Below are 22,173 nucleotides of genomic sequence, written 5' to 3'. Positions count from 1 at the left end.
CTCAATTACGTAATACAGAAAGACATTACATAATCCAACTAAGCTATGCTTTGCCCCACATCAAAACTCGTAATTAGCGTGACAACGCCCCAGGCAGTTCTCTCCAGCGCTCTCTTAATTGTTCCCAGCGTCACACTTGGGGATTGCTTCACCCCACCATCCATTGAAGTCTGACCGCTTTCAGGAGGTCGCCTGCTCTACACACCATGGTATATTCTACTCCTATCTCATTTCTCAGCATATAGTCAAAATGAAAACTAACCTGATTATTTAGTCCCAATCACTCCGCCCGTATCTCCAATGCGTGCGGAGTACTCTTACGGCCGCTCTCTGCCTCTCCAACTTCGCCTCTCAAACCTCCGAACGTCACAATGTCCCCGAAATCGAAGCCCAAACCTCTCCTGAGGTTTTACTCAACCCCCTAGTCATCGCTCGAAACGAGAACGAGAAAGTCTTGATCGAACCGAGTGTCAACAGCGTACGAATCAGCATCAAGATCAAGCAGGCAGACGAGATCGAGAATATCCTTGTCCACAAATTTACCCGATTCCTCACCCAACGAGCTGAAGCTTTCTTTATCCTCCGCAGAAAACCAATCAAGGTATGACTGCAATAATATCAGAGGCCACGGAGTACTAACTCGGTGTACTAGGGCTACGACATTTCATTCTTAATAACGAATTTCCACACCGAAGAGATGTTGAAGCACAAGCTAGTGGATTTCATCATTCAATTCATGGAGGAAGTCGATAAGGAAATTTCAGAGATGAAGTTATTCGTACGTCGTTCTAGGAGCAGTTCTACGGCTCGGTACTTACTGACTGAATCCTAGTTGAACGCAAGGGCGAGATTCGTTGCGGAATCTTTCTTAACACCCGTAGGCCACCTTTCCCCGTTCCTCCCTTTCCGCGACATATAGCTAACACTACCCGCAGTTTGACTAAGCAAGCCGTATGCATAGAGGATGGAGTTTCCTGCCAGTTTATATCAAAAAGCAGACAAGGCATGGATTATTTAGCTGGCGTTCATGTGGACGCAAAACTTGACATACCCAAAAGGGTCTTTATGAAACCGTACAGAGAGGAAGCGGCACCTTGGAAAATAGTCGCAACTTAGACATATGAAATCACGAAATGGCAGCAATCAATGGATTCAAGATTATTACTTCGTACCTCTAGTCCTTCGTATGGAACTAGGCAGTTTACCGTTCTAATGGTCTCGCTGTCCATATCGTTCTAGGTATGCGCTTTAGGGAACGAGAACCGGGTTCTAAGTTATCGAATTCCTACGTTAGTCTTAACTCGATAGCTCTTGCTAACTATTCTTCAGCGGAGGTTGGATGTGGAAGCTAACGGGTGCTTACGCGATGATATATCCCCATCTCAATGAAGAAACCTATATAACACTATACCCTAACTTAAAGAAGAAATTTTGTTATATATAAAAAAAAACCTACTAGGAGGAAGCCCCCTATTTTACTAACCCCTACCAATTATATAAAAGGTTACTTACAAAGGCGTCAAATCCTCGAGATTTAACACAAGATCCGGGAAAGCTCAGGCGCTTAGAGCAATTGCCATTGTACACCTATCGACAGGATATGCGCAATCGTCGAGATAACGCGCATAGCGAGGCACGGCGAGATTTCACTTACTATAGTCACATATGTTTTGCTCCACAACGCCCCCACGAACCCAAACATGATACGAAACCAGGGCGAAAGCCGAATGCTCAAATCGGCGTCGTGTAGCGTCAGTACCTACCCAAGCATAGCCCAACCATTACCGTTACCCAAACCAAGCTAGCTATGTGGATACCTATAATATATCGCATTAAATCTTCTAGGCTAACATAATTACGAGATACATTGTATGCGGATTCACCCATACATTGGGCTTGTACACTTTTCCATCACCAAACGCCCAACTGGCTCGACCAAGAAGCTTCAGCGAACCCTATCTTTGTTCCCAGCAGGGTCTCCCGTTCGGCAACAATCGCAATTCAGCGTCTTCGTCTAGTTCGCATCATACGCGGCAAGTCGCCGAAGACAAATGAGGCCAAATATGATCCACGATACGTTCCCTATCCTAACATCTCGTCCGCCAGGTTGAGTAAAGCGTTAATCTCAATATATTATACTCGTCATTACGACCCCCAGAGCAGATAAGGCTCCGTTAGGTAGAACGTCTTTGGATTCGACGTATTCGGATCCTAATTGAAGGAGCCATTTGTTAACTCGGAGGAGACGTTCATTGACCAATTTATAGTCCGTACCAACTCGACGACTGCCACACATCTCTGAGGCCCCAACATATATCCGAAACGAGCCGTACCATATTCCGAATTGATGATATTCATACCCCATGAATCGACCGTTTCGTAACTCAAGACACCTTGAAATTCGCAGTAGGATCATATATGCGACGTTGTACGCTCAAGATAGTCCCTATTATACATTATTCTATTCGAATCGGTCTCTCCTACCTAATTGGCACCTACCTCTTATGATTGTTGCTTATGGCGTTTCGCCGCATCAATTTGATTCGAATGAACGGCGCCGCATGCGCTAAGTCGTAATAATACTTAGTGAGTGTGGCGATTTCGTTAATTGGCTAGATTCCTAGATAGACGATTCTCAACCCCTATTCATACATTGATACAAGAGATACGGACTAAAATGCCTGCTACAGTACGGGATGTAATAGTAGCAGGCCGGAGTGCAGAGATTATACTTGGTACCAAAAAAAAATTCAATGCGATGTCATATTAGAACCTAAGCAAGTATGAATCCAAGAACAATATAATATTCATGTAATATTATAGCATTCTTAGAAGGGGGATTGTATTGATTAAGGTGGACTGTGGCAAGGTACCCCTATCCTATGACTCCCATTAGCACGGCAGGGTCTTTTACTATACGAACAGACAGCTCTGCTTTACAGGCAGATAAAATATCTCCCGGGTTCTTGCTGATAAAACTTTTGCGCGCTCAAACTGTGTCGTTATTTACACAGTCAAATATGAGAAAAGTGCGGCAAACCTCCATATTGGATTAAATATTTCGTTACCTGAGTACCTAATTAGCTAGCCACAAAGCCCCTACCAAGTAGACGTGTTGATAATGAGAGCGTAAGCGGTACGTATAGGTACGTACCGAGCGCATAGTACCTAATACACTGTTATGAGGGCATTCCGAATTTTCGATTAGTACAGGGTTCAACGTACCTAGGCATCTCAGAGGTTGCCCTGAACTACGTACTGTTCAGGGTCACCCACTGCCAACCTTTTTCAGAAGCGGATCTCCCTCCTTCCCTTTCTTCCCGATCTACTCGTGAAGTTGATCTGATTTTCTTTTTTAGAAACCCCCTAGAGCCGGAAGCACCAACCCCAGAAGTTGTACCGCGTTCTTCTCACTCCTGCCAACTCGGTTTTATACCACATTCAGAACATTTCATTCTTTCAAGATACATATCCTGTACGTATCTAAAGAGTAAGTCCAGCGTCAATCTTAGACCTCCAAAGTTTCCCGAAGAAGGCTTGTCGAGCTCGCCTGCGAGAAAGGTGATCGCTATCCAAGTTCGCTTCTCCCCGCATCCCCCCTACACTTCACCCTACAACTATTGCCATAGCCTCATAACCACCATCATCTCGATCCCTGGGGGCTACAGTGCTCCGATCAACCCTAGCGCCCTCATATATACGGCATACACTTCTCTAGCCCCTCCAATATTTATTGATCATACCATAGTCAACATATCTCTGGATCCTACATTTCTAGGTGGGTAATGAAGCCCTACCCTCATGGCGTCATAAGACCCTGTACTCCCCTATTTCTCGCCCCTTCCTTTTACATTTCGCATGCAGCTTTATCAGTAAAATTTATTCATGAATGAACAGAGACAAACTTGTAGCGACCACGACCCACCCAACACACCGTACGAGGTGTTCATCTAGTAAGTAAATATCACTCTTAGCGTCTCCTTTTTCCGCCTATACAACTACCTAGGTAACAAGAACACGGGATTATCTGTTTTCCTATTTCCTTTTGGAAGCCACCTCCTTCCCTTCATCCCCCGGACTAACCCGACTAGAGCACGGGGCCACGTGGTTCTCCGTTAACACCTAGTAAATCCACTCCGTCATTCCGTCTTTTGCACCTGAACCCCGGCGATTGCCTAAGCATTGGGCAACTTGTCTCTTGTCCTCTTGTCATCTTATCCCTGGCTTTTTCAGCACACCCCAAGTTCGCGACTTCTATACGCAGGAAACGTACTGTGGGCGTGCGAACTTGCACAAGGTACGTTTCTTCTCTTCCACTATCTATACACTAATCTATCCTACACTAGGTACAAACATCTCATTCTCCCGGAGAGCTGCCTTCTTTCCTTTTCTCCTCCTCTTTTACCTGCTCCCCCACACCGTTAACACCTAGCAGTGACCCACACTTCGCAACTGTACTTTTCTTCAGCACCTTAATAAATGTGAGTTATTCTTCTCACCAACGAACATTCATATTTTCTCTCTTCTTCATCAAAACACCAATCCCTCGACATTAGTTCTCCATTCTCTCTCAACCAACACACCATCTCTAATCCTTTGTATCTCTTCTTACCATCCCTCGCGTCTTGCATTTGTTTCCATTACCATACCCATCGTTGTCTTTACATGGGCCGACCGCGTTGCGAGTTCCTTCTCTCTTTCATTTCCTCTACTACTCTTGGTTGTCGGCTCCCTGTCGCCGAGCCTTACATCAACACCTGAACGAAGTCGTCGTTACTTGTTGACACGTCAGCTAACTTAGCGTCTGCTTGACACACAGCGCGACCCGCGAGTTATTTCCATCGTCTAGATTTTCTCGTCCAAAATGGATCGTCACAACCTTCAGCAATCGGGACGTCGAGGCACTCATTGGCCCAACTCCCGCCTTCCCGGACGCGTCGCAGAAGACACAGCCGCTAGTGGTTCTAGCGGTGGTGCGCCTCTCCATTCGTCTGGACTACCTAGCTCGATGGGCTTCTCCAGCCATCAGATTGCTGGAAACATGGGTGATACCTCTAACAGAGGCTGGGCACCCGGTCGCGCGGCGCCCGGTCCGCTGGAGCCTGTCCCTGTCGGTGTTAATCAGACCGCCATCAATCTCATCGGTCATTCTCACCCCCAGGTAAGATTGGCTCCTCGTATCGAGCAAACACCGACCATTGCGGCCGCTAAAGCCCTCTTCCAAGAGGCGGAACAGAACGTAAGTGTGACCCGAGTCTAGCCTATATCATTAAATCAGAATACGCTAACAAATCCCTTAACAGTATCTGCGAGTTCTCGAGAATGAAGCTCGACGCGATACCCACCATTCCATGTACCCGACTCCCGGCCTCCAAGGCCCTATGGCAAACCCTATGGCCCCCATAGCCGGAATGAACTTCGCTATGCCCCAGTTGTCTGGCACCTTTGGAGGCCAATTCCAGGCTCCGCATACCCAAGAGTCGTACCAACACATTGGTACGACTAATCTTAACCCAGGTGTTCAACCTTTCCAGCCTCCCAATCGCTCGGCTGGCTTGGTTGTCTCGAACCACAGCCCTACTCGATTTGCCCCCGGTACCCCCCAGGCGCGACGACCATCAACCTCGGCTATGTCTCCGGAGCAAGAGAGATTCCTGCACCAAGTCATTCAGAATGTGAATGAAGGTCGTCCTGCTAACGGCCATAGCAACATTCCACGAGCGCCTTCTGGACTTGGTCATGAGGCTAGTGCGTCAATGGGTATGGAACAAGGAAGCCACGCCCAAGTTCCGCAGAACGACCCCCATGGGCTCATTAACCTGAGCTCTCACCCTGACTCCAAAGGGCCATCCCCGGTTATAACACTAACCCCGCCTAAGGAGGACAAGGGCGAAACGCACGTACTTTTGGTACCTGGCGGTGGTGTTTCCTTGCACCCCCACGGCGCCCACCAGCGCCGCCAGAGTAATCAAAGCAGCAGCAGTAGCCAACTTTCTATCGTTGCACCTACTGCTAGACGTCTTAGCCCCGCCACGTGCATCAGCCGTAATTCTAATCCAGGATCAGCACACTCGTCTCTCATTGAGCCTCGATCCACCAAATCGAGCCCTGAGCAGATTGGCGAGAACTTGTGGTTGCTTGATTATCTCCACAAGATGGCTGCTAAGTCCGATCCTGAACTAATCAAATCGATTGTAAAGTACCAGCAACCGATTGATGACGAAAACGACATGGCTCTACAGGTCGCTGGCGCCTACGGCCCGCTGGAATTCACTCCCCCTACAGAGGAGATTCAAAGCCAGCGGTCGCAATGGCTGAACGATCTTGCGGGTGTTGATGGCCATCCCTCGGTTCAGAAGATCATTCACCCTGATATGATCCCGTTCACTGAAGCTTTCCGTGATTCTAAGATGGGTGCTGCTGGTGTTATCTGCATCAACAACGTAAGTTACTCACTAGTTTCTTCCCACAATTTATTATCTGACCATTAATGACTAACACTTTCCTTCCAGATCCCTTATGATATCTCGCGTGCCGAGGTTATTGCCTTCCTCGGTCGAAGCTCACGTATCCGGAATGACAAGGAGGAGCCGGTCCACATCATCATGGACCGCACTACCAGCAAGACCAATGATTGCTACATTGAATTTATGGACTTTCAAGACGCAATCAACGCGGTCCACAAGCACCGGAATGCAATGGAAAGCGGTCGCCAGCCTCGCCTCGGAGGTCGTCCCGTCGATGTTACACTTGCGAGTCAAGGAATGCTCATGAAGCAACTCTTCCCATTCACAAAGGGAGTCGATTGGGTCGCTGTTCCTTACCAAGTGGGCCCCAACACCTCGACCTGGCCTTGGGACCACTTCAAGGGTTTTGTCACCGAGGAGGAAATGACAATGATCTTCAAGCACGCGGAGTCGCCCGGCCACGTAAGTATCACCTCTCTGCACTAATATATCGAAGAGTCGTTATCGCTAATATTATCTTTCGCAGTCTCCTTTTGTGCTTCATTGCCCCGAACGTCCTTTCGAGTCGATGATCAGCACACTGAAGAAGATGCCATGGCACATGGCCGACTACATCACCATCCGTGAACGACACTGGATTTTCAATGCTGCCTTTAAGATGATTGAGCTCCTTAAGGAGACGATCTCCATGATCGAGCATCCCGAGTGCTAGTCGCACCCGCGAAAGACAGTCAACGGACATCGTCTCACGGCCCAACTCCTGAACCGCCTTGTTGCAGCCGTTATGAGCTGCCCCGGATTTTCCATTGTCCAGAAAGACAATGTCGCGTTCTTGGTTGATATGCCCGAGTCCAAGATGAGGGATTTCAACATGCCCATGCATGCCTCAGAGTGGCGTCATCTTCACGCCCTGAGCATTAAGCCCGGTGTTCCTTTAGATGTAGTCGAGGTAAGTTAAAATCTCATTTACAAACTCATTCCGATAGTTCATATCGCTAACGATGATGATTTAGTACTACATCGCCTTAATCCGCGGAGAGACTGAGCGCGCTGCCTGCAACATGAGTATCGATCGACAGCAGCAGCTACGCCGTGAGCAGGACATGAGCACCGACTATTGGGGCTACTTCTGGCGTGAAGCGAAGTATCCCGAGAGTCTTGACTTCAAGGACCTCTCGCTCGCTCGTGTTGCCACCGCTGAGTGGGTTGCAATCGGCAGAATCCTTCGTCGCGCGGTTGAGGGAGGACGTCCCCCCGTCTACTAAAGCCCCGATAGCTTTAGTCTGGTTTCCTAAACCTCCGAATGGTTTGGAAGGTCTGGTGTATAGCACCTCTGGTTAGTCTTTGATGACGTCAGATTACACAGGCACTCGTTGTGGTTTGCTGGTATAATGGTTCGGTTAGACAGCCCCGGCTGTTAAAAGAGTTGCACGGTATTACTTCACCCTCGCATTTTCTATAGTCGATATGACTATATATGCGAAAGGGATGAACTGAAAGGCATTTTCTGGCCTTGTTTTTACAATTCCCCCCATGTACTCACGTACTGATACGTACTGAGTTTTACTTTTTGCTTGGTTGCATGTTAGGCATGCAACATCATATTTCGTGGAGACTGGCATTCGACCAGTCGGGATATCAATTAGGGCATGTACCCTATGTGGCCTCATCGTAGGCAGAGATAGTCAACTTAGACTACAATGACTTGATAACAAAGAAAAAGAAGTCATTTTATGATAATCTGTCCCTTGAATTTGTGGCTTGCTAGTTTTTGTATCCCTATGATGATACATGGTGAGTACGGATTGCTAATCAATCAGTCATATGTGAGTAAAACTGGTAATTATCCTTATGCCTTATAAGTTGGGGGTTAGTATTAGTTATTTGGACTTGACTGGACTTTCCGAATGCCTGAGTTGAAGGAGATGAAGTTGAATTTTGCTCTCCCGGGTCCGACAACCCCACACTGGAAATCCGGTGATGATTAGGTAACACAGAAAGCACGAACCTACTCCAATTTAATAGGACTCAGGTACGTACTGTACATCGTCACAATTTCCATCTCTGCCGCCAATGTACTTCTTTCTACTAGTATACATGTATATTTCATTCAGAGTTTATATGTGCATCAAGTATCTATAGTAAAGTACCTAAGTATATGACCAGTCACCTCATGCATATGTACCTACGTACTCATAATTTGGGAAATAGCTTCCTTGGCTTGGCTCCACAGTGTTAGACCCGCATCCCACTTCCGTGGAACTTTCCACCGCCAACGATTGCGAAAGGCAAACCTTACGACATTTCTTCCCCTCCAATTCCCCCCCTTTCCACCAAACGGAGAACGCGTTATACTCTCAACCTAAAATTCCCTAAACGATTATTCCTCCTCGCTCCTTCTAACGAACGGACATTTTGGACCGAAACCCTGTCTGGTCACTAAGCCGACGAGGCGGAAGCCTCTGGACTTTAAAATCCGCCGAGCGAATCCCCTCTCAATAGCCATTTGAGAATACAAAACCGCCAAAACGGCGTCTACCGACCACCAACAACAGCAGGTCCCCGCCGTTCGCGGGGGCGCAGCGCCAGCGGCACCTAAGTCGCCGAATCAAACACCATCCTCCCCGACAACAGCATCCTCTCCTCGCGGAATGGCTGGCTTAACCCGCCCCATTATGCAGTCCATGCCGGACACGCGCCAGCAATCCTTCGAGGAAATTTACGGTCCGCCCGAGAACTTTCTCGAGATTGAGGTATAGCTCACTCCCCTTCGAGTACACAGTTGCGCATTGTCCTTGTTCCCCGAATGTAGTTTCGTCCAATAGAAACGACTAGCCGAATAATAAGAGCTATCCCACTACCTTTTCCTCTTGTTTCTACTCCCACCCCGCCTCTAGAAGGGCATCACGCGACACAGCAGAGCTTAGAGAGCACATATGTCAGCGGTAGTAAGCACTGAAACTAACCAATCATCTTATCCTATTATAGGTCCGTAACCCGCGAACGCACGGTACGTCACGTAACATGTACACGGACTATGAGATTCTATGCCGGACCAACATCCCCGCCTTTAAGTTACGGCAGTCATCGGTGCGCCGGCGTTACAGCGACTTCGAGTATTTCCGTGATATCCTTGAACGAGAGAGCGCTCGCGTTACTATCCCTCCGCTCCCCGGCAAGGTCTTCACCAATCGATTCTCCGACGACGTTATCGAGGGCCGTCGCGCTGGGCTTGAGAAGTTCCTTAAGATTGTCGTTGGACACCCTCTACTCCAGACTGGCAGCAAGGTCCTAGCCGCGTTCGTGCAAGGTTAGTTTTCTACCCCTCCACCGCCCCTGTTCCTTTCCCTCGAGCTCGTCTTAGCTTGGTAGGCTATAGTGAGTTTCAAAGCATGATCATCTGTGCCAATTACTAGGGCCCGCGTGGTCGCTATGACAAGTCAATTTTAACATATAATGCTACATTAAATGAGGATTGGCTAACCGACTCTAATTTACAGACCCTAACTGGGATCGCAACGCCTGGTGACTGCGCCTCTTCGACTCGTTGACTAGCAACGGACCACAAGTTCCTAGTGGCCGTCGTACACCTCGAAAGCTCCAGAAACGACCGCCGAGACAGCTTACGGAGACAAATCTACAAGGAGCAGCGTCGAAACGTAGCAGCTGGGAGACTGGAACGACATTACGATTATAATGAAGAAAGGAAATTATTGGGTAGTAACATATGCTGCTATTCTGAGCTCCTTAGGAGGAAACAAGACAGACTCGAGGCTAGGGGGTATATCTATTTCGTGACACCCATGTGGATTTAGCTAATTCGAAACCGAGAGGTACGATTGCCAACCGATTGAGAGATTTGATCAGGCCACTGGTAAAACAAATGGGTTGGCTTCTATTAATTTCATCGATATCACCACAATTTCATCGCGCACATTTCCAGACGTTTTCGCTCAATTACCCAGTTGCACTCGTCTTGAATTGACTCGACAGAGGGGCTAATTCTTGCGCGATTCAGCTGACGCAGGTGCTCTACGGCCATTTCTACTTCATTTCTCATTTAAATGTACATACCACTGAAAAATAAAACAGAATTATACCAAATACGTTTCAGTATCTACAGGGTCGATCAATTATTGATATCAGCCCTTAGAAAACATGCCTTACAGAAATACACACCCATTAAAAACGTTGGAGGGAAAGAATTAGAATAAGTATGGAAGTTTACTGCGTCAGGAATATCGTTCGTATTAATTAAATATTTGATGGTGCTTATCAAAGCAGTACGTATTCCATAGATCCAGCAGATACAAGAAACAGTAATAATTTGATCATTATTTGGGTAACAAGAACGCGGGGGGGCTGTTCGTGAAAATAGTGAATGTCTAAATCTCTTGGGGAGTAGACGATTGAACCAAGTCTCACTGTAGAATCAGACTGTTAGAGATTAGGTAATCAAACCAGCGGGTAAATTATGGCTAATCCAATGTGGAAAAGTGGGGAGCTTAGCTTGGTGTAAAGTATATAGGTAAAGCTAATTATCAATTTTTTGCCTTCGGGCATTTGGTCAATTTGAAACGATACAGAGAAGATTAGCATGGCCCCTGCACTAAGGATGACACGCTTAATCAAAGAGAAGCAAACAATTTTTTTGGAGATTTTTTAGGTCACCCATTCGAGCCCGCGCGTTGGCACTTTCTTTTTTCTTTTTACCAATTTTTTAAGTGACACTTTATACCAATTCTAATTTTATTCATTATTAAATATTAAATATTATCATTACCCCCCCCCCCCCTTTAAAATACCTAGGTATATTAGTACCCGATTCCAAAACCTCATTATGAAATCTACAAAATATTGTGTCGCCCCACCCAATTGTGCATATATAATTGGATTAGGCCAACTTACGCATAAGTACTCACTTGATATACCAAAGGAAATCATAAAATGGACTCGTTGAGTGGCATCATTTCAATTATTTTCCTATCCTACCGTCTTGTCATTCCTATTCAAACCTCATGCACCATCCTCTTTCCTGTTCCCCGAAACGCCATTCTACCAATTCTTCGTAAATGAATAGGTAGATCGTAGCCGCATCGCAGCCGAAGCAAACAAGCCCCTCATCGCCACTCCCTTGCAAGGCTGATATAGCCACTAGTAGCTCTAATTCGTCCCTACCCCTTTTCTATCGGATCATAACCCTTTTTCTATGGTACAGTTTCGTGTCGTCTGGTATACAGGTGGGTAGTGATGATGTGGTACGCGCGAAAATGCGCCAGTATGTGCATGAGAGAAATCTCCCTGAGTGGAGTTTTCTTCTCTTAGGGCTCGTGGTCTTCATATATCCAGCTTCCGGTATTAAACGTTTCAACGTAGCCCACCCGCTTAACCGTATCCTCGCCATTTCCCCTTCGTGTCTTTCGTTAATATTATTACAGCGTCAGTTATATCTATTCGGCCGAACTCGGTGGAGATTTTCGGCAATGATGCCGACCGAGGACACCGCGTTTAGCTCTTAGAGCCTAGAAGCTTGACGATACCCTCATACATGCCGAACATAATCGCGGCCGAGGGAATTGTACGCATAAGATGAGGTGTTAGGCCGCCGTATAACCCAATCATACCTTCTTCCTTCCAGACGAGTTTAAAGCAATGCACCAAGCCCGTGTACTTGGGTCGGCCGTCTTGCATCGGCGCTTGTCTTAGACGTGTACGCGCAACCTAATCCTTGTGTCAGCTCACATTTCTTTCACTTCCCATTCTTCTTCTCATGATGCCTACCTCATGCGGATACGTCAAAATCGACGCCAATCCCTTGGCCGCACCAGCACCCATGAAATTGCCTGTCCAGTCCACTGTATGGTCCCACCAATTCTTCTCTCTTCCGCTCTTCACGATCTTTTCTTCCCGTACTCTTAACCGATGTTTAACCTCCTCATACATCATCCACTGGAGCGTGCTCTCTGTAACACCAAGATAACTCGCGCTCAACCCTTTGAAAAAGCCCTTCGGACCTTCATCGCGCATAACCTGCCGTATACAATCCCAACTATTTCGATACCGCCGCGCGCCAATATCGCCTTTTCGCTCAGCATGGTTTTTGTCGAGCTGCAGGCGCGTTTTAACCAGCCAAATCGGATTCGTTGCTGTTCCAGTTACAATGCCTGCTGTCACGGCACTGGCAAGATGTATGCCCGGGTTATCCGGAGAAAGACCAGTCCACTGCGAATACGCACGCTTGCCCGTGGGATACACGTAGAAATTGATACTTCGCGCCGGAACCACACCTATTAAATTCGGACCCAGACCCTTGAATAGAGCCCGCCATCCCTCGAGTCGGTGCACGTCGCGTAGGATCTGAAGTGTTTCGCGGAGGTGGTAGGAAGCCGATTGGAGGGGGCCAAGCCGTGCTTGGCCGGTAGCTTCTCGTGCTGCACGGAGCTGTGCTTGGTAGAAATCGGATTGAAGTCGGGTTTTTAAGACGTCGAGGGGTGCTGTTAGGACAGCTGCTGTCATACCTCCGACACTGGATAGGTGGGGTTAGCACAAGTCCCATGTCCATTCGTTTCCTAGCAAAAATTGTTTATAACAGCAAGAGAGCGCTCTTATAGGAGAGACTGGAGCGTAATGGCAAGACGTACCCCCCAGCAACCAAATGTGGCCATGATTTTGTGAATGGTGACGGTTTTGTGGCGGTTATCTCCAGGGTTGCAAGACCGAGCTCTCGCGATTGTGGCAGCGGGGATTGCTGTGGTATGGGCATTTTGCCCTCACGGCGTTGTCCACTATTACTCATCGTATAAGTCGCATGAGATGGCGACTCAGCCATCGTGGCTCGTTGTAACTATTATAGCTATACGTCGGCTCGTTCGGTCTCGGCCTATGAATATGCAATGCGCACAAGTAATCCGATAAGGATCTTGCTATCGAGACTCCATAAATGTTTCTAATTGTGCGGACTTCTGTTTATGGCGGTTCGACTACGTAAATATTCTAATTTCGTATAATTTTGTGCCTTCGGAGTTAGAGTTGAAGCTGGGAAAGTCGGTCTCGGTGGTAGGGTTACGACATCGAAGACGTATTGGCGATTTGACTTTTTTTAATGGATCCCCACCAACGCCACAACCTCCTTTATCTTTTATCTTCCCCCAGTCGCGTCAAATCTAGCGCGCTTCCCGAAACTTATTAAGTGGGTCCAGGTACCCTATCCGCTCTGTGGCTCAGATACCCGCGATCCAGATAACCGGGAAATTAATTTCATTCGGACGCAGCCTGGCAGGGCTGGAACACTAAACATTAAAGATTCTAAGTGAGGTCAGAACCAGGCCAGGGGTTCAGGTAGAATACTCAATCCTACAAGACATCAACTTGGAATTTCAATGTCTTATACCTAACATCATCAATTCCATCTTATTGGTATCAAAAATCGTTTATTTCTCTTGAATTTCAATTTTCTTGTATAAATAGTTTGCATTATCATGTTATAAATATCATCCGAGAAAGGTATAGTAGCCGAATTCCCAGCCATTGCGCCCCCCCCCGATAAAATGTTCAAAATGCCCCCCTTTTGTAATGAATCTGCATGTACGGATTCCCTCATCAATATGTACATCCAATCCATTGATATCATATCTTCTCATATCAAGTCATTCGGAGAGGCGTTGACTCCCTCGCGGGATTGCACCAGCATCTGCCACTGCTGATGCGGCAGAGGCCATATGACTAAGCATTGACTTATGTGGTATCTCAGTTCTTGGATACTCTTGTGTCTGTCGAATATCTCTCGGATCTATCTCCATGCTTTCATGTCTGACGCTTACTGGCGCTTCCGGTCCTTTTCTCCATACCTCGTCCGCAGGTCTGCCAATGGCTATTCTTGACCCGGATCTACCCGTGCTGGATTCGTCGCTACGTTCCAGATCCCTCCGAAGCTCACCATATTCGGGGAGTGAATGAGACCCAAATCTAGGTCTGCCGGTATCTCTAATCTCATCTCCTTCATCATCTCCACTAAGTTCGCCTTTAAGCCACGCCACCTCTTCTTCCGTAAGTCCTTTCCACACACACCTTGCATGCTTTTTAGTGCATCCTTGGCAGGCGGTTAGATGCTTGATGCATTGTGTCTTGAGTCTTCTACACCTATCACACGGTGGGTGTATGACATCTCCACGCGCCAATTTCTCAATTTTGGTTGTGACTAGGGCACGGTTCTCCTCTTCAATATCCCTCACTATTGGCTCAGCTGAATAACCCGGAGACGGCCGATTGCTCCCTATTAAGGCTTGCTGTTGGATAGATGCCCTTGGTGTCGATGCCGTAGTACCTATTGCATTTGGCGTCGGTGGTATAGAACTGACAGAGGATATTCGATGGCTGGAGGATTGTGAGGGTGCTTGAAACTGTTGGAGAAGGTCGGCGTGTAGGTCATAACCTGGGCTAGCCCCAGTGCCGATTGATTGGTTCACGGCTTGAAAACCGGGGCCTGCAGTTGATTGGGACGACCGACGAGCGTGTATAGACGCCTTTCGTCCGCTCAAGTGGTAGTTAAGTTGGCGAGCCTTACGCGCCACTTCGTCCGCCTTCTTAATCAGGATTTGTAGGCGTTGTTCAACAATTTCAAGGGTTGCTAATTCCGCCGTCTCATCCTCCTCTAAAGGTTGGGGTGGTACCAGTCTGAATCTATCCAAGGCGCCAGATACGATCAGCCTCCAGTCATCTTCCCCGATTTCGACCTGAACACCTTTCAGAGGAAATTGACAAAAGCGTGTGCCATTTGGCGCGGATGTTAGAATAAATTCTCCAGGTTTTGCCTTAGCAAATTCAACAATGTCAAGCCATGTGACGGGATCTGGAGTAAATATTGTCTGAGGCGGAGTTGTTGTTATCGAACCCTCAAAAGCTCCCTCCATTGCTTTCAATAGGCGGGTACCTGTTAGCTTCGCGCCCAGGTTGGCTGCGAGACTTTCATGTCGATTTAACACGCCTAATCAATATATCAATACGCGGATGAACAGAATGGATGAGATTAGTAATAAAATAAAAGGATCGCTTACCCTCATACTCATTTACCAGGGTGAGAACATCAGAAAACGTATCGCTATCACCCTGAATGAGTTTGAGTTTGACCGATTGAGCTTTGGATAGGTAATTTATGGGAGCTATGTTGCCTTAAATATGGCCGGTTAGTACTGAATTGTGAAGGACGAGTGGTTGATTCATGATCAAAAACGAATCAATAGATTTCTGGGGTTGCATAGTGGTGGGGGTGGAGAGGTAGAGTATATAGTTGAAAATAATTTGGCATTCACAACGGGTCATAATAATATAATAGCATGGGAATGGAAGGATCGTGTTATATATGAAACATGATATTTCGATATCAATGTCTCTCAATGGAAGTTATCTATAGGGGAAATATAGAGATGTGTGTGGATGTGTATCTGTGTCTGCGTCTGTGTCTGTAAGTGAGAGTATGGTGTGAGTGGAACTTACCTGACTGAGGAGGCGGAGGTTGAGGTATGCGGTCAGCATGCGGTGCTTGACTACCATTATCATCAGAGATATCCCGTTTTCGTTTATGTTGATCGGTGTCTGGATTGTGTGCCATACTGGCACATCCCACACCTGGGAGATTTACAGGCGTTCCTTAAAAAATTTGGTGCGAATTTTTGATATACACGATGCGCACGCATCAAGCTCTAAAATAACCGATTGTCCCGCCCAATTAATCCCGTCAACAACTAATAGAGGTCGACATATGCGTAGATGTGATGTAGAACGAATGAGAATTTCCTTGGTATGGCTAGTTTAGTTCGAGAGCCTCGAGGAAAATGGTATATTATAAAGGCAGCAAACAACGGGAAGAATTTTTTTTTTCTTTAATTTTACGAATTTAATGTTCCCAAGTTGTCGCGGATGCGCCGAGCGTTGCGAAGACCCCGGAAACGGCACGCAGGCCTGTAAAGTTAGGCCTGCCGAGCTTTTGGGCTTTTTCAAGCTCGGCGGCCGTCATAGGAGCGAACCTTGAGATTCGTATGCAGCAATGTAGCTTTAGATAAGGGTGAACGTATTGGGACGAATGAACGAACGAATAAGACGAAGAGGGTAAGAAGGGGTAGCCGATAAGTGTGTATGGATGTATGGATATACGTGTATGTTAAAGTAAGCAAGCGAATATCGATGATACTCAGCCTCGACGCAAATAGAAAGAGACGGAGCAAACTACCGTGAAGATGCGCCAGAGTAGGTACCTAAGTAGGGGCAGGGGAGTTCGGAAACCGGAGTGGATTCTTGGGACTTTGGGCGCGGGGCTTATAGAAAAAAAAAACTGGACCAAGGATTTACCTTAGAATGGTGCTAAGGGTCAAAAGAATGTATAATAATGGAACAATACCGCCCACAAAAATTGGATGTTGAAGTTGAGGTTGGAAAATAAGTTGAGTTCCTCTTTTTTAAAGTGGCATGTTGATGAGAAGAAACCTGCCCACACAAAAATACAGCGGCAGTTTGCTTTGAATTGACCGTATTGGATGGCAAAGTGGGTAGGGTAGGTTAAGTGGTTAAGTAAGGTCGGCCTTGCCTATGCGATTTAGCTGTTTAAGTTATAACACCCGGTAGTAATAAAGTGCGTGCGGCGTGCCTACCTAGGTACCATGAGTTGAGTGAGTGCCTTCAGATGTTTTTTTAAAAAGTCAACGGACCAATCGAGCTTAAGTAAGAGCACGCACGAGCCAGGCTCCGTCCGACCTAATGCATGTACATTATGTATGGTGTGTACATACATACACCTATATGTACCGATGTAGGTTAGGTACCTCGCATTAAAGCAGTATGCACTCCCACCTACATCTTTCCATTGCATAGATGATATACATTGCTGAGAGTATAAGGGTATATATTTAATAGGAAAACACATGTACGTTGGCTTTGGCGTTCCACTATTCCGATCATCTTCTTCCGAATTCAATCTAATAAAGTAGGGAAGCAATTTGATACGCACCTGTCGGGAAAAGATGAAAAAGATGTGATACCAGCATCAGAAGTACGAGATACTTCATGTTCCTGAGAAAAGTGGGAGTTTGTATAGCGACCAGTCTCGGCTGGCTACATGTGCCTCACGGAATAGAGACCGAGAATCTTCACATTCTTGTCCCTAGTCCTTTCTGTCGATCACTTCGCATTGCTTTCCCCCCAGACTTAACCTTCAACTCCCTCGCTACTTTCTTTACCCTAGTCGCATATAGGGCAAGATCATCAGCGCTGAGAATTCCGCTCTTTTCAGGGTCTCTCGATTATGTGATCCTATGCTGCCGTACAAAACGAGGAAAAGATCAACAGCCACCTCCGCTTGGCGCCAAAACCCACCTTTCGTGATGGGGTTTGAGATGCATCGCTAGGCTCGCAGGCTCGACAAAAAATCTCGGATGGATGCGACATGAGGGAATATTGTTTGAGTCTTACATCGATCGGCATCTGATCAAAAAATAATACCCAATATAAAATTCCAATGACACTAATAAGTGTTAGAGAATCACTGTAAGGCTCTCTTCTAGAGGGCATCGTACTTATCAATAAATTTGTTACCTATTTGCTTTTTACATTTTTCTTTTTTTTTTCTTTTCTTTTTTCGCCTCCCCATCTACCCTTTTTGCCTCTGACAATATCCCCCGCATCCCGTGTCCAGAACCCAGCTATTGCCGGTACGCTCCGGTACGAATTGGATGTATATTACAGCTTCAGACGCATGTAGTATATACTCATGTATGTAAGTAGGAATGTGATATGTCCGAGTATACTCTGCAGCTAATATCCCTGAGAGCCGCTAGAGTAGATATAGGTCTTACCGAGCTCACATCCCTACAGTTGCAGCGCGCTACCTGGTTACTGCATACGTACAGGCCGCTAGTCTTCCGTCGGGATCCCCTAAGATGGACCTCTAAGGCGCCTCCGAAGCAGCCCAAACAAGCCACACGGCGCCTCCAGAACCCCTGACACGGCACGGTCCAAGACAGAAGCGTTCCAGAACAAAAAGTCCCAGGACCTTTTCTCGCGGTCAATTTAGCGAATAGCCCTACCGCGGGGTTTTTACGTTACATGTAGCAATCAAATTCGGGTTTAGTATCCTTGCTGCTCTTATTCTGGTCTGGCTCGATGTTCTCTGTTAGTTTAGCAATACAATCGATACTTATACGGAAAAGGGAGTACGGTTGAGTAAAAACGGTTGAGTCGGTCTTTAGTAGTCGGTATATGCCGCAGTTACATACCTGGATATTTTATTTTATATATGCTTCTTGAGTCAATGGAGAGTATTGAAGAGCTCTGTAATGTATACGTAAGGTAACTTTTGTCTCAAAAGGAGTACCAGAGATTTAACTGTTATGGTAGAGCTGTACTCAGAAGATCAATTAATCTATATGCTGTTAATCTTCAGGCATTAATACATAGACATGCTCAAGCTGGGCTGATCCCTTGTTAAATGTTTATCTTGGAGACTATAGTTATCCGAACTGATCAATGAAGTCACAGGTCTGGGGTACTTACTCAGCCGGCTTGAAACCCAGTGATATCCTTACATCTTCGTCCCTGCCTGTCTTCTCAGGACACGCGAGCTGCTGCTGGAAAGGGAAGCTTGGCTCGATAAGGCCAGACCATAGGGCCTTTTACATGACTCTTCCGAAGGAATCAGTTTACATCAGCGGCACGTCATGTTAGGTCGATATATAACACAGGAACTGAATCTCATATCGTAGCGGGTATAAGTGGTCTCTCTCGTACATAGGCCATCCAGAAACCGCAGCAGGATCATCACAACGCATTATGTATCCGCACACTCCGACACCCCATGCGTCATACCGTGACATAATAGGAAGGATTGCTTACTGCCAGGATCCACAAGAAACGAGCTGAGGCGATAGCGGTAAGCGCGCGGGGATCTACGCCAACGACGTTGCGAATAGAATCATAGTGAAGAAAAAGAAGAGAAAGTTGACAAGTAATTAATATTGACGTATGACGATATGGCGATCATTGAAACTGCAAATCATATGTACCGTTGCAACATATCGTTTTGTGAGAAACCAATCCGTTCTTTACGGAATTAACAAATGCCACCGTAGCGGAGATAAATGAGGCTAAAAGCGGCAATGCTCGGTACGTGGATACCTATATCTAATTTCGAGATAGTGGGGTAAAAAAGCTCCAGCATCACTTTAAGGTTCCACTAATTTACTTTCCTCCATCCAGTCAAAACTTACACCAGGAAAAAAAAGCAATCAACTCTCCATATTCCATGATCGACAGACAAACCGAAAAAAAAAACACGAAGGGCAGCAGTACATACAGAATCTATCACCTGGGCCCGCCCACCGTCCATCCGGCCATACCTTACGCACCGAAAGTGACGAGAAATTACGGAATCGCGGCTGCGTGTTCTTAAAACGCCCATTTAGGTAGCCGTCACGTTAAAATCCCGGAGGAACTCGACGGAATACAGATACAGATTTGGAGTAACAATAATTCCGTACGCAAAGGACTTTGGAGACGCGGGCACGCGGGGATCGATAAATTCCCTTTACAAGGTTCTTCGACGCCCGACGATACCCTCGTCCAATCTCGACCACCACTACCTCCCCCCCTTTCGTCGCCTCTACCCGTTGCAACGGTAGCCGTGCTAGTCCTGCGACACGGGCTTCGTCACCGACCGGTCTAGACTGCCGTGTACCCCCCTATCTCTTGCATCCGTCTCCCCCCCAGCTTCCGAAACTAGTCCTTCGAGCGGACTTTGGGTCGCATCCCTTCACCGCATCTTGTTCGGTGCCGCTACCTCTTCGCATTCCACATACCTTGCCATACCTACCTTACCTAAGACCCCTCCTAGGGCCCCTCCCTAGGAAATAACAACTCCGCCACCCATACTCACACCCACATACATACATCCCCCTCTACCAAGACAAAAAGATGGCCGACCGTGGTGGCCATTACCGCGGCGGCCGAGGAGGCGGCGGACATCCCCGCGGAGCCCGGGGCGGACGAGGCGGGGGAAGAGGCGGACACGGAGCTGATGCCGGCGCTAGCGGTGGTGCACAACAAGAACGGGAACGTCCTAAGAAAGAGAATATCTTAGACCTAAGCAAATACACAGATAAGAGAATTACCGTCAAGTTCAACGGTGGGCGAGAAGGTATGTCTTACCGTTACCTACCCCTCCTACCCCGCGTTATGGTAATGGACTACAGCTAATGATGACGTCGACGTATAGTCACTGGTACACTTAAAGGATATGATGCTCTTATGAATCTAGTCCTCGATGATGTACAAGAGGTCATGCGAGGTCAGTCATCCTCAATCCCGTCATCTTTCTACGAGGAACTAACATATACCTAGATGACGAGGGCAAGGAAGCAACCCGATCACTTGGGCTAGTAGTTGCTCGAGGTACACTGTTAGTAGTCATCAGCCCTGTGGACGGAAGCGAAGAGATAGAGAATCCCTTCGCTCAACAATCGGAAGATTGAGCATTCAGCATGTAGTACTATGGATAAAGCTATGATGAAAGCGATGTGAACCTGGTCCATCTGTCCTCTATTACACACTCATGAGTTTTAAATGAGAAGGAATTCAAGCGACTAGGCGACATTAATGATGGTCATATCTAGAGCTTGGATGTGGACATGAAAAGGAGACATTGAAGTATGATATAACGCGCGCCTGAAGAAGCAGGCTGTGGAATTCGAACCACTTCCAAAATAGAGTAGGCCATCTACAGAAAAAATAACCTCATTTAGAATCGCCACTTTATTAACGCCGTTTTCGTGAATGTTCTTAGGTGAATATCTAAGAGCAATACCGGCATACTTGTGCTCATACGGCTATCTATATCACAAGGAGGCTAGGAACTCACTCGTCACTTCTCCCGGTGCTCATAGGTACTGTACTGCCTCTTTCAGCCCCATCGTCTACCTCGATATTGCGGGGTATTCTTGGAACAACAACAGGATGCTCTTCAACCATATTTTCTGCATAACCCATTTTAGTTATACCTCAACCTTAAAAAATCACGCAGTAGAGTATTGTACGAGTATAATTATGGTATAAGAAATGTATAGCGTTCATTTTATGGGAATTTTCGACTGGTATAATATTATACTCTTTTGGTAAGAAATATCTACGTTAAACGGGATTTACACCAAGATAATCACATTTCATATCACAAATCACTTTGGGAAATACCAAACCGTAACGGTAAGAAATTTGATTGTGTTCTACTTTATAATACTTCTGTTGGGATATGTCTGATCGTTCCACATTTCGCCTGCGCATGCTTTCTCAAATCTTTGCTTTCTTGCTTTCTCAATCGATCGATCCGAAACTTTGACTGACGATGCAAATAAATCTCTACATGTCCTTTCTGGACGAGTCCAACCTGCTCCTGGCGATAAAAGAGTTCGCAACCGAACTAATCTCCAGGTAGGTAAAGTGCCTGAAAAGAGAATGCTATAATGCAACTCTCGGAGAATCGACAGTATTCAACTGATCAGCATACACAAATATAGTCCAATGCAGTATTTGTGTTCTGTCTGGTTATGGTTATGATATCTCGGTCAGGTTGATTAATCCCCTAAAAGGACTTTGATAGGTAGTGATCCATTGCTATCGCGTGGAAAAGTCTTCGCGTCGTTGCTAACAGTTGCTTCATTATTTCGTCCCC

At 46.7% G+C, this 22,173-nt stretch overlaps 7 protein-coding genes across 7 annotated transcripts; 5 read left to right on the top strand and 2 right to left on the bottom strand.

Annotated features, from left to right (window-relative positions):
• Window positions 1–86: 86 nt before the first annotated feature.
• Window positions 87–958, top strand: F4822DRAFT_389881 (ARP23 complex 20 kDa subunit). Its single transcript, XM_051457018.1, has 4 exons — window positions 87–209; window positions 275–601; window positions 653–778; window positions 833–958. The coding sequence occupies exons 1-4, from the start codon at window positions 207–209 to the stop codon at window positions 917–919; spliced, it is 543 nt and encodes a 180-aa protein (XP_051317959.1). The 5' UTR covers window positions 87–206; the 3' UTR covers window positions 920–958.
• A 3,753-nt stretch (window positions 959–4,711) lies between these two features.
• Window positions 4,712–7,179, top strand: F4822DRAFT_441250 (uncharacterized protein; the record flags this gene model as incomplete). The annotated part of the gene is made up of 4 exons (XM_051462841.1): window positions 4,712–5,239; window positions 5,304–6,443; window positions 6,513–6,929; window positions 6,994–7,179. The coding sequence occupies exons 1-4, from the start codon at window positions 4,865–4,867 to the stop codon at window positions 7,177–7,179; spliced, it is 2,118 nt and encodes a 705-aa protein (XP_051317958.1). The 5' UTR covers window positions 4,712–4,864.
• On the top strand, window positions 6,872–7,818 carry F4822DRAFT_118405 (uncharacterized protein). The gene is made up of 2 exons (XM_051452567.1): window positions 6,872–7,416; window positions 7,481–7,818. Exons 1-2 carry the CDS (start codon window positions 7,252–7,254, stop codon window positions 7,730–7,732), a joined length of 417 nt encoding a protein of 138 aa, XP_051317957.1. The 5' UTR covers window positions 6,872–7,251; the 3' UTR covers window positions 7,733–7,818.
• A 1,158-nt stretch (window positions 7,819–8,976) lies between these two features.
• F4822DRAFT_118378 (Phox-like protein) lies at window positions 8,977–10,321 on the top strand. The gene is made up of 4 exons (XM_051452566.1): window positions 8,977–9,220; window positions 9,456–9,777; window positions 9,968–10,248; window positions 10,299–10,321. The coding sequence occupies exons 1-3, from the start codon at window positions 9,119–9,121 to the stop codon at window positions 9,994–9,996; spliced, it is 453 nt and encodes a 150-aa protein (XP_051317956.1). The 5' UTR covers window positions 8,977–9,118; the 3' UTR covers window positions 9,997–10,248; window positions 10,299–10,321.
• Window positions 10,322–11,418: 1,097 nt separating this feature from the next.
• Window positions 11,419–13,540, bottom strand: F4822DRAFT_389871 (mitochondrial carrier). The gene is made up of 3 exons (XM_051457017.1): window positions 13,109–13,540; window positions 12,249–12,993; window positions 11,419–12,188 (listed from the first exon to the last, which is right to left on the bottom strand). The coding sequence occupies exons 1-3, from the start codon at window positions 13,294–13,296 to the stop codon at window positions 11,976–11,978; spliced, it is 1,146 nt and encodes a 381-aa protein (XP_051317955.1). The 5' UTR covers window positions 13,297–13,540; the 3' UTR covers window positions 11,419–11,975.
• A 420-nt stretch (window positions 13,541–13,960) lies between these two features.
• F4822DRAFT_389870 (uncharacterized protein) lies at window positions 13,961–16,794 on the bottom strand. The gene is made up of 3 exons (XM_051457016.1): window positions 15,960–16,794; window positions 15,521–15,634; window positions 13,961–15,450 (listed from the first exon to the last, which is right to left on the bottom strand). Exons 1-3 carry the CDS (start codon window positions 16,072–16,074, stop codon window positions 14,114–14,116), a joined length of 1,566 nt encoding a protein of 521 aa, XP_051317954.1. The 5' UTR covers window positions 16,075–16,794; the 3' UTR covers window positions 13,961–14,113.
• A 3,373-nt stretch (window positions 16,795–20,167) lies between these two features.
• On the top strand, window positions 20,168–21,131 carry F4822DRAFT_118143 (like-Sm domain-containing protein). Its single transcript, XM_051452565.1, has 3 exons — window positions 20,168–20,646; window positions 20,725–20,796; window positions 20,850–21,131. Exons 1-3 carry the CDS (start codon window positions 20,424–20,426, stop codon window positions 20,978–20,980), a joined length of 426 nt encoding a protein of 141 aa, XP_051317953.1. The 5' UTR covers window positions 20,168–20,423; the 3' UTR covers window positions 20,981–21,131.
• The last annotated feature ends 1,042 nt before the right edge of the window (window positions 21,132–22,173 follow it).

The sequence above is a fragment of the Hypoxylon trugodes genome (assembly GCF_022578975.1).
Source record: "Hypoxylon trugodes strain CBS 135444 unplaced genomic scaffold F4822scaffold_2, whole genome shotgun sequence".
Lineage (NCBI taxonomy): Eukaryota > Fungi > Ascomycota > Sordariomycetes > Xylariales > Hypoxylaceae > Hypoxylon > Hypoxylon trugodes.
This window is presented reverse-complemented; position numbering and strand designations above follow the sequence as displayed.

Bases quoted from the DNA above. Each gene is read 5' to 3' on its own strand.
- F4822DRAFT_389881 (XM_051457018.1), top strand. The intron at 602-652 runs GTATGACTGCAA...TCGGTGTACTAG, and splicing joins TCCGCAGAAAACCAATCAAG to GGCTACGACATTTCATTCTT. The intron at 779-832 runs GTACGTCGTTCT...ACTGAATCCTAG, and splicing joins TTTCAGAGATGAAGTTATTC to TTGAACGCAAGGGCGAGATT.
- F4822DRAFT_118405 (XM_051452567.1), top strand. From the start codon at position 7,252: ATGAGCTGCCCCGGATTTTCCATTGTCCAGAAAGACAATGTCGCGTTC. The intron at 7,417-7,480 runs GTAAGTTAAAAT...ATGATGATTTAG, and splicing joins TTCCTTTAGATGTAGTCGAG to TACTACATCGCCTTAATCCG.
- F4822DRAFT_118378 (XM_051452566.1), top strand. From the start codon at position 9,119: ATGGCTGGCTTAACCCGCCCCATTATGCAGTCCATGCCGGACACGCGC. The intron at 9,221-9,455 runs GTATAGCTCACT...ATCCTATTATAG, and splicing joins AGAACTTTCTCGAGATTGAG to GTCCGTAACCCGCGAACGCA. The intron at 9,778-9,967 runs GTTAGTTTTCTA...TCTAATTTACAG, and splicing joins CCTAGCCGCGTTCGTGCAAG to ACCCTAACTGGGATCGCAAC.
- F4822DRAFT_389871 (XM_051457017.1), bottom strand. From the start codon at position 13,296: ATGGCTGAGTCGCCATCTCATGCGACTTATACGATGAGTAATAGTGGA. The intron at 12,994-13,108 runs GTACGTCTTGCC...CCACCTATCCAG, and splicing joins CCACATTTGGTTGCTGGGGG to TGTCGGAGGTATGACAGCAG. The intron at 12,189-12,248 runs GTAGGCATCATG...CACAAGGATTAG, and splicing joins TTTTGACGTATCCGCATGAG to GTTGCGCGTACACGTCTAAG.
- F4822DRAFT_389870 (XM_051457016.1), bottom strand. From the start codon at position 16,074: ATGGCACACAATCCAGACACCGATCAACATAAACGAAAACGGGATATC. The intron at 15,635-15,959 runs GTAAGTTCCACT...GCCATATTTAAG, and splicing joins ACCTCCGCCTCCTCAGTCAG to GCAACATAGCTCCCATAAAT. The intron at 15,451-15,520 runs GTAAGCGATCCT...TATATTGATTAG, and splicing joins CCTGGTAAATGAGTATGAGG to GCGTGTTAAATCGACATGAA.
- F4822DRAFT_118143 (XM_051452565.1), top strand. From the start codon at position 20,424: ATGGCCGACCGTGGTGGCCATTACCGCGGCGGCCGAGGAGGCGGCGGA. The intron at 20,647-20,724 runs GTATGTCTTACC...GTCGACGTATAG, and splicing joins GTTCAACGGTGGGCGAGAAG to TCACTGGTACACTTAAAGGA. The intron at 20,797-20,849 runs GTCAGTCATCCT...ACATATACCTAG, and splicing joins TGTACAAGAGGTCATGCGAG to ATGACGAGGGCAAGGAAGCA.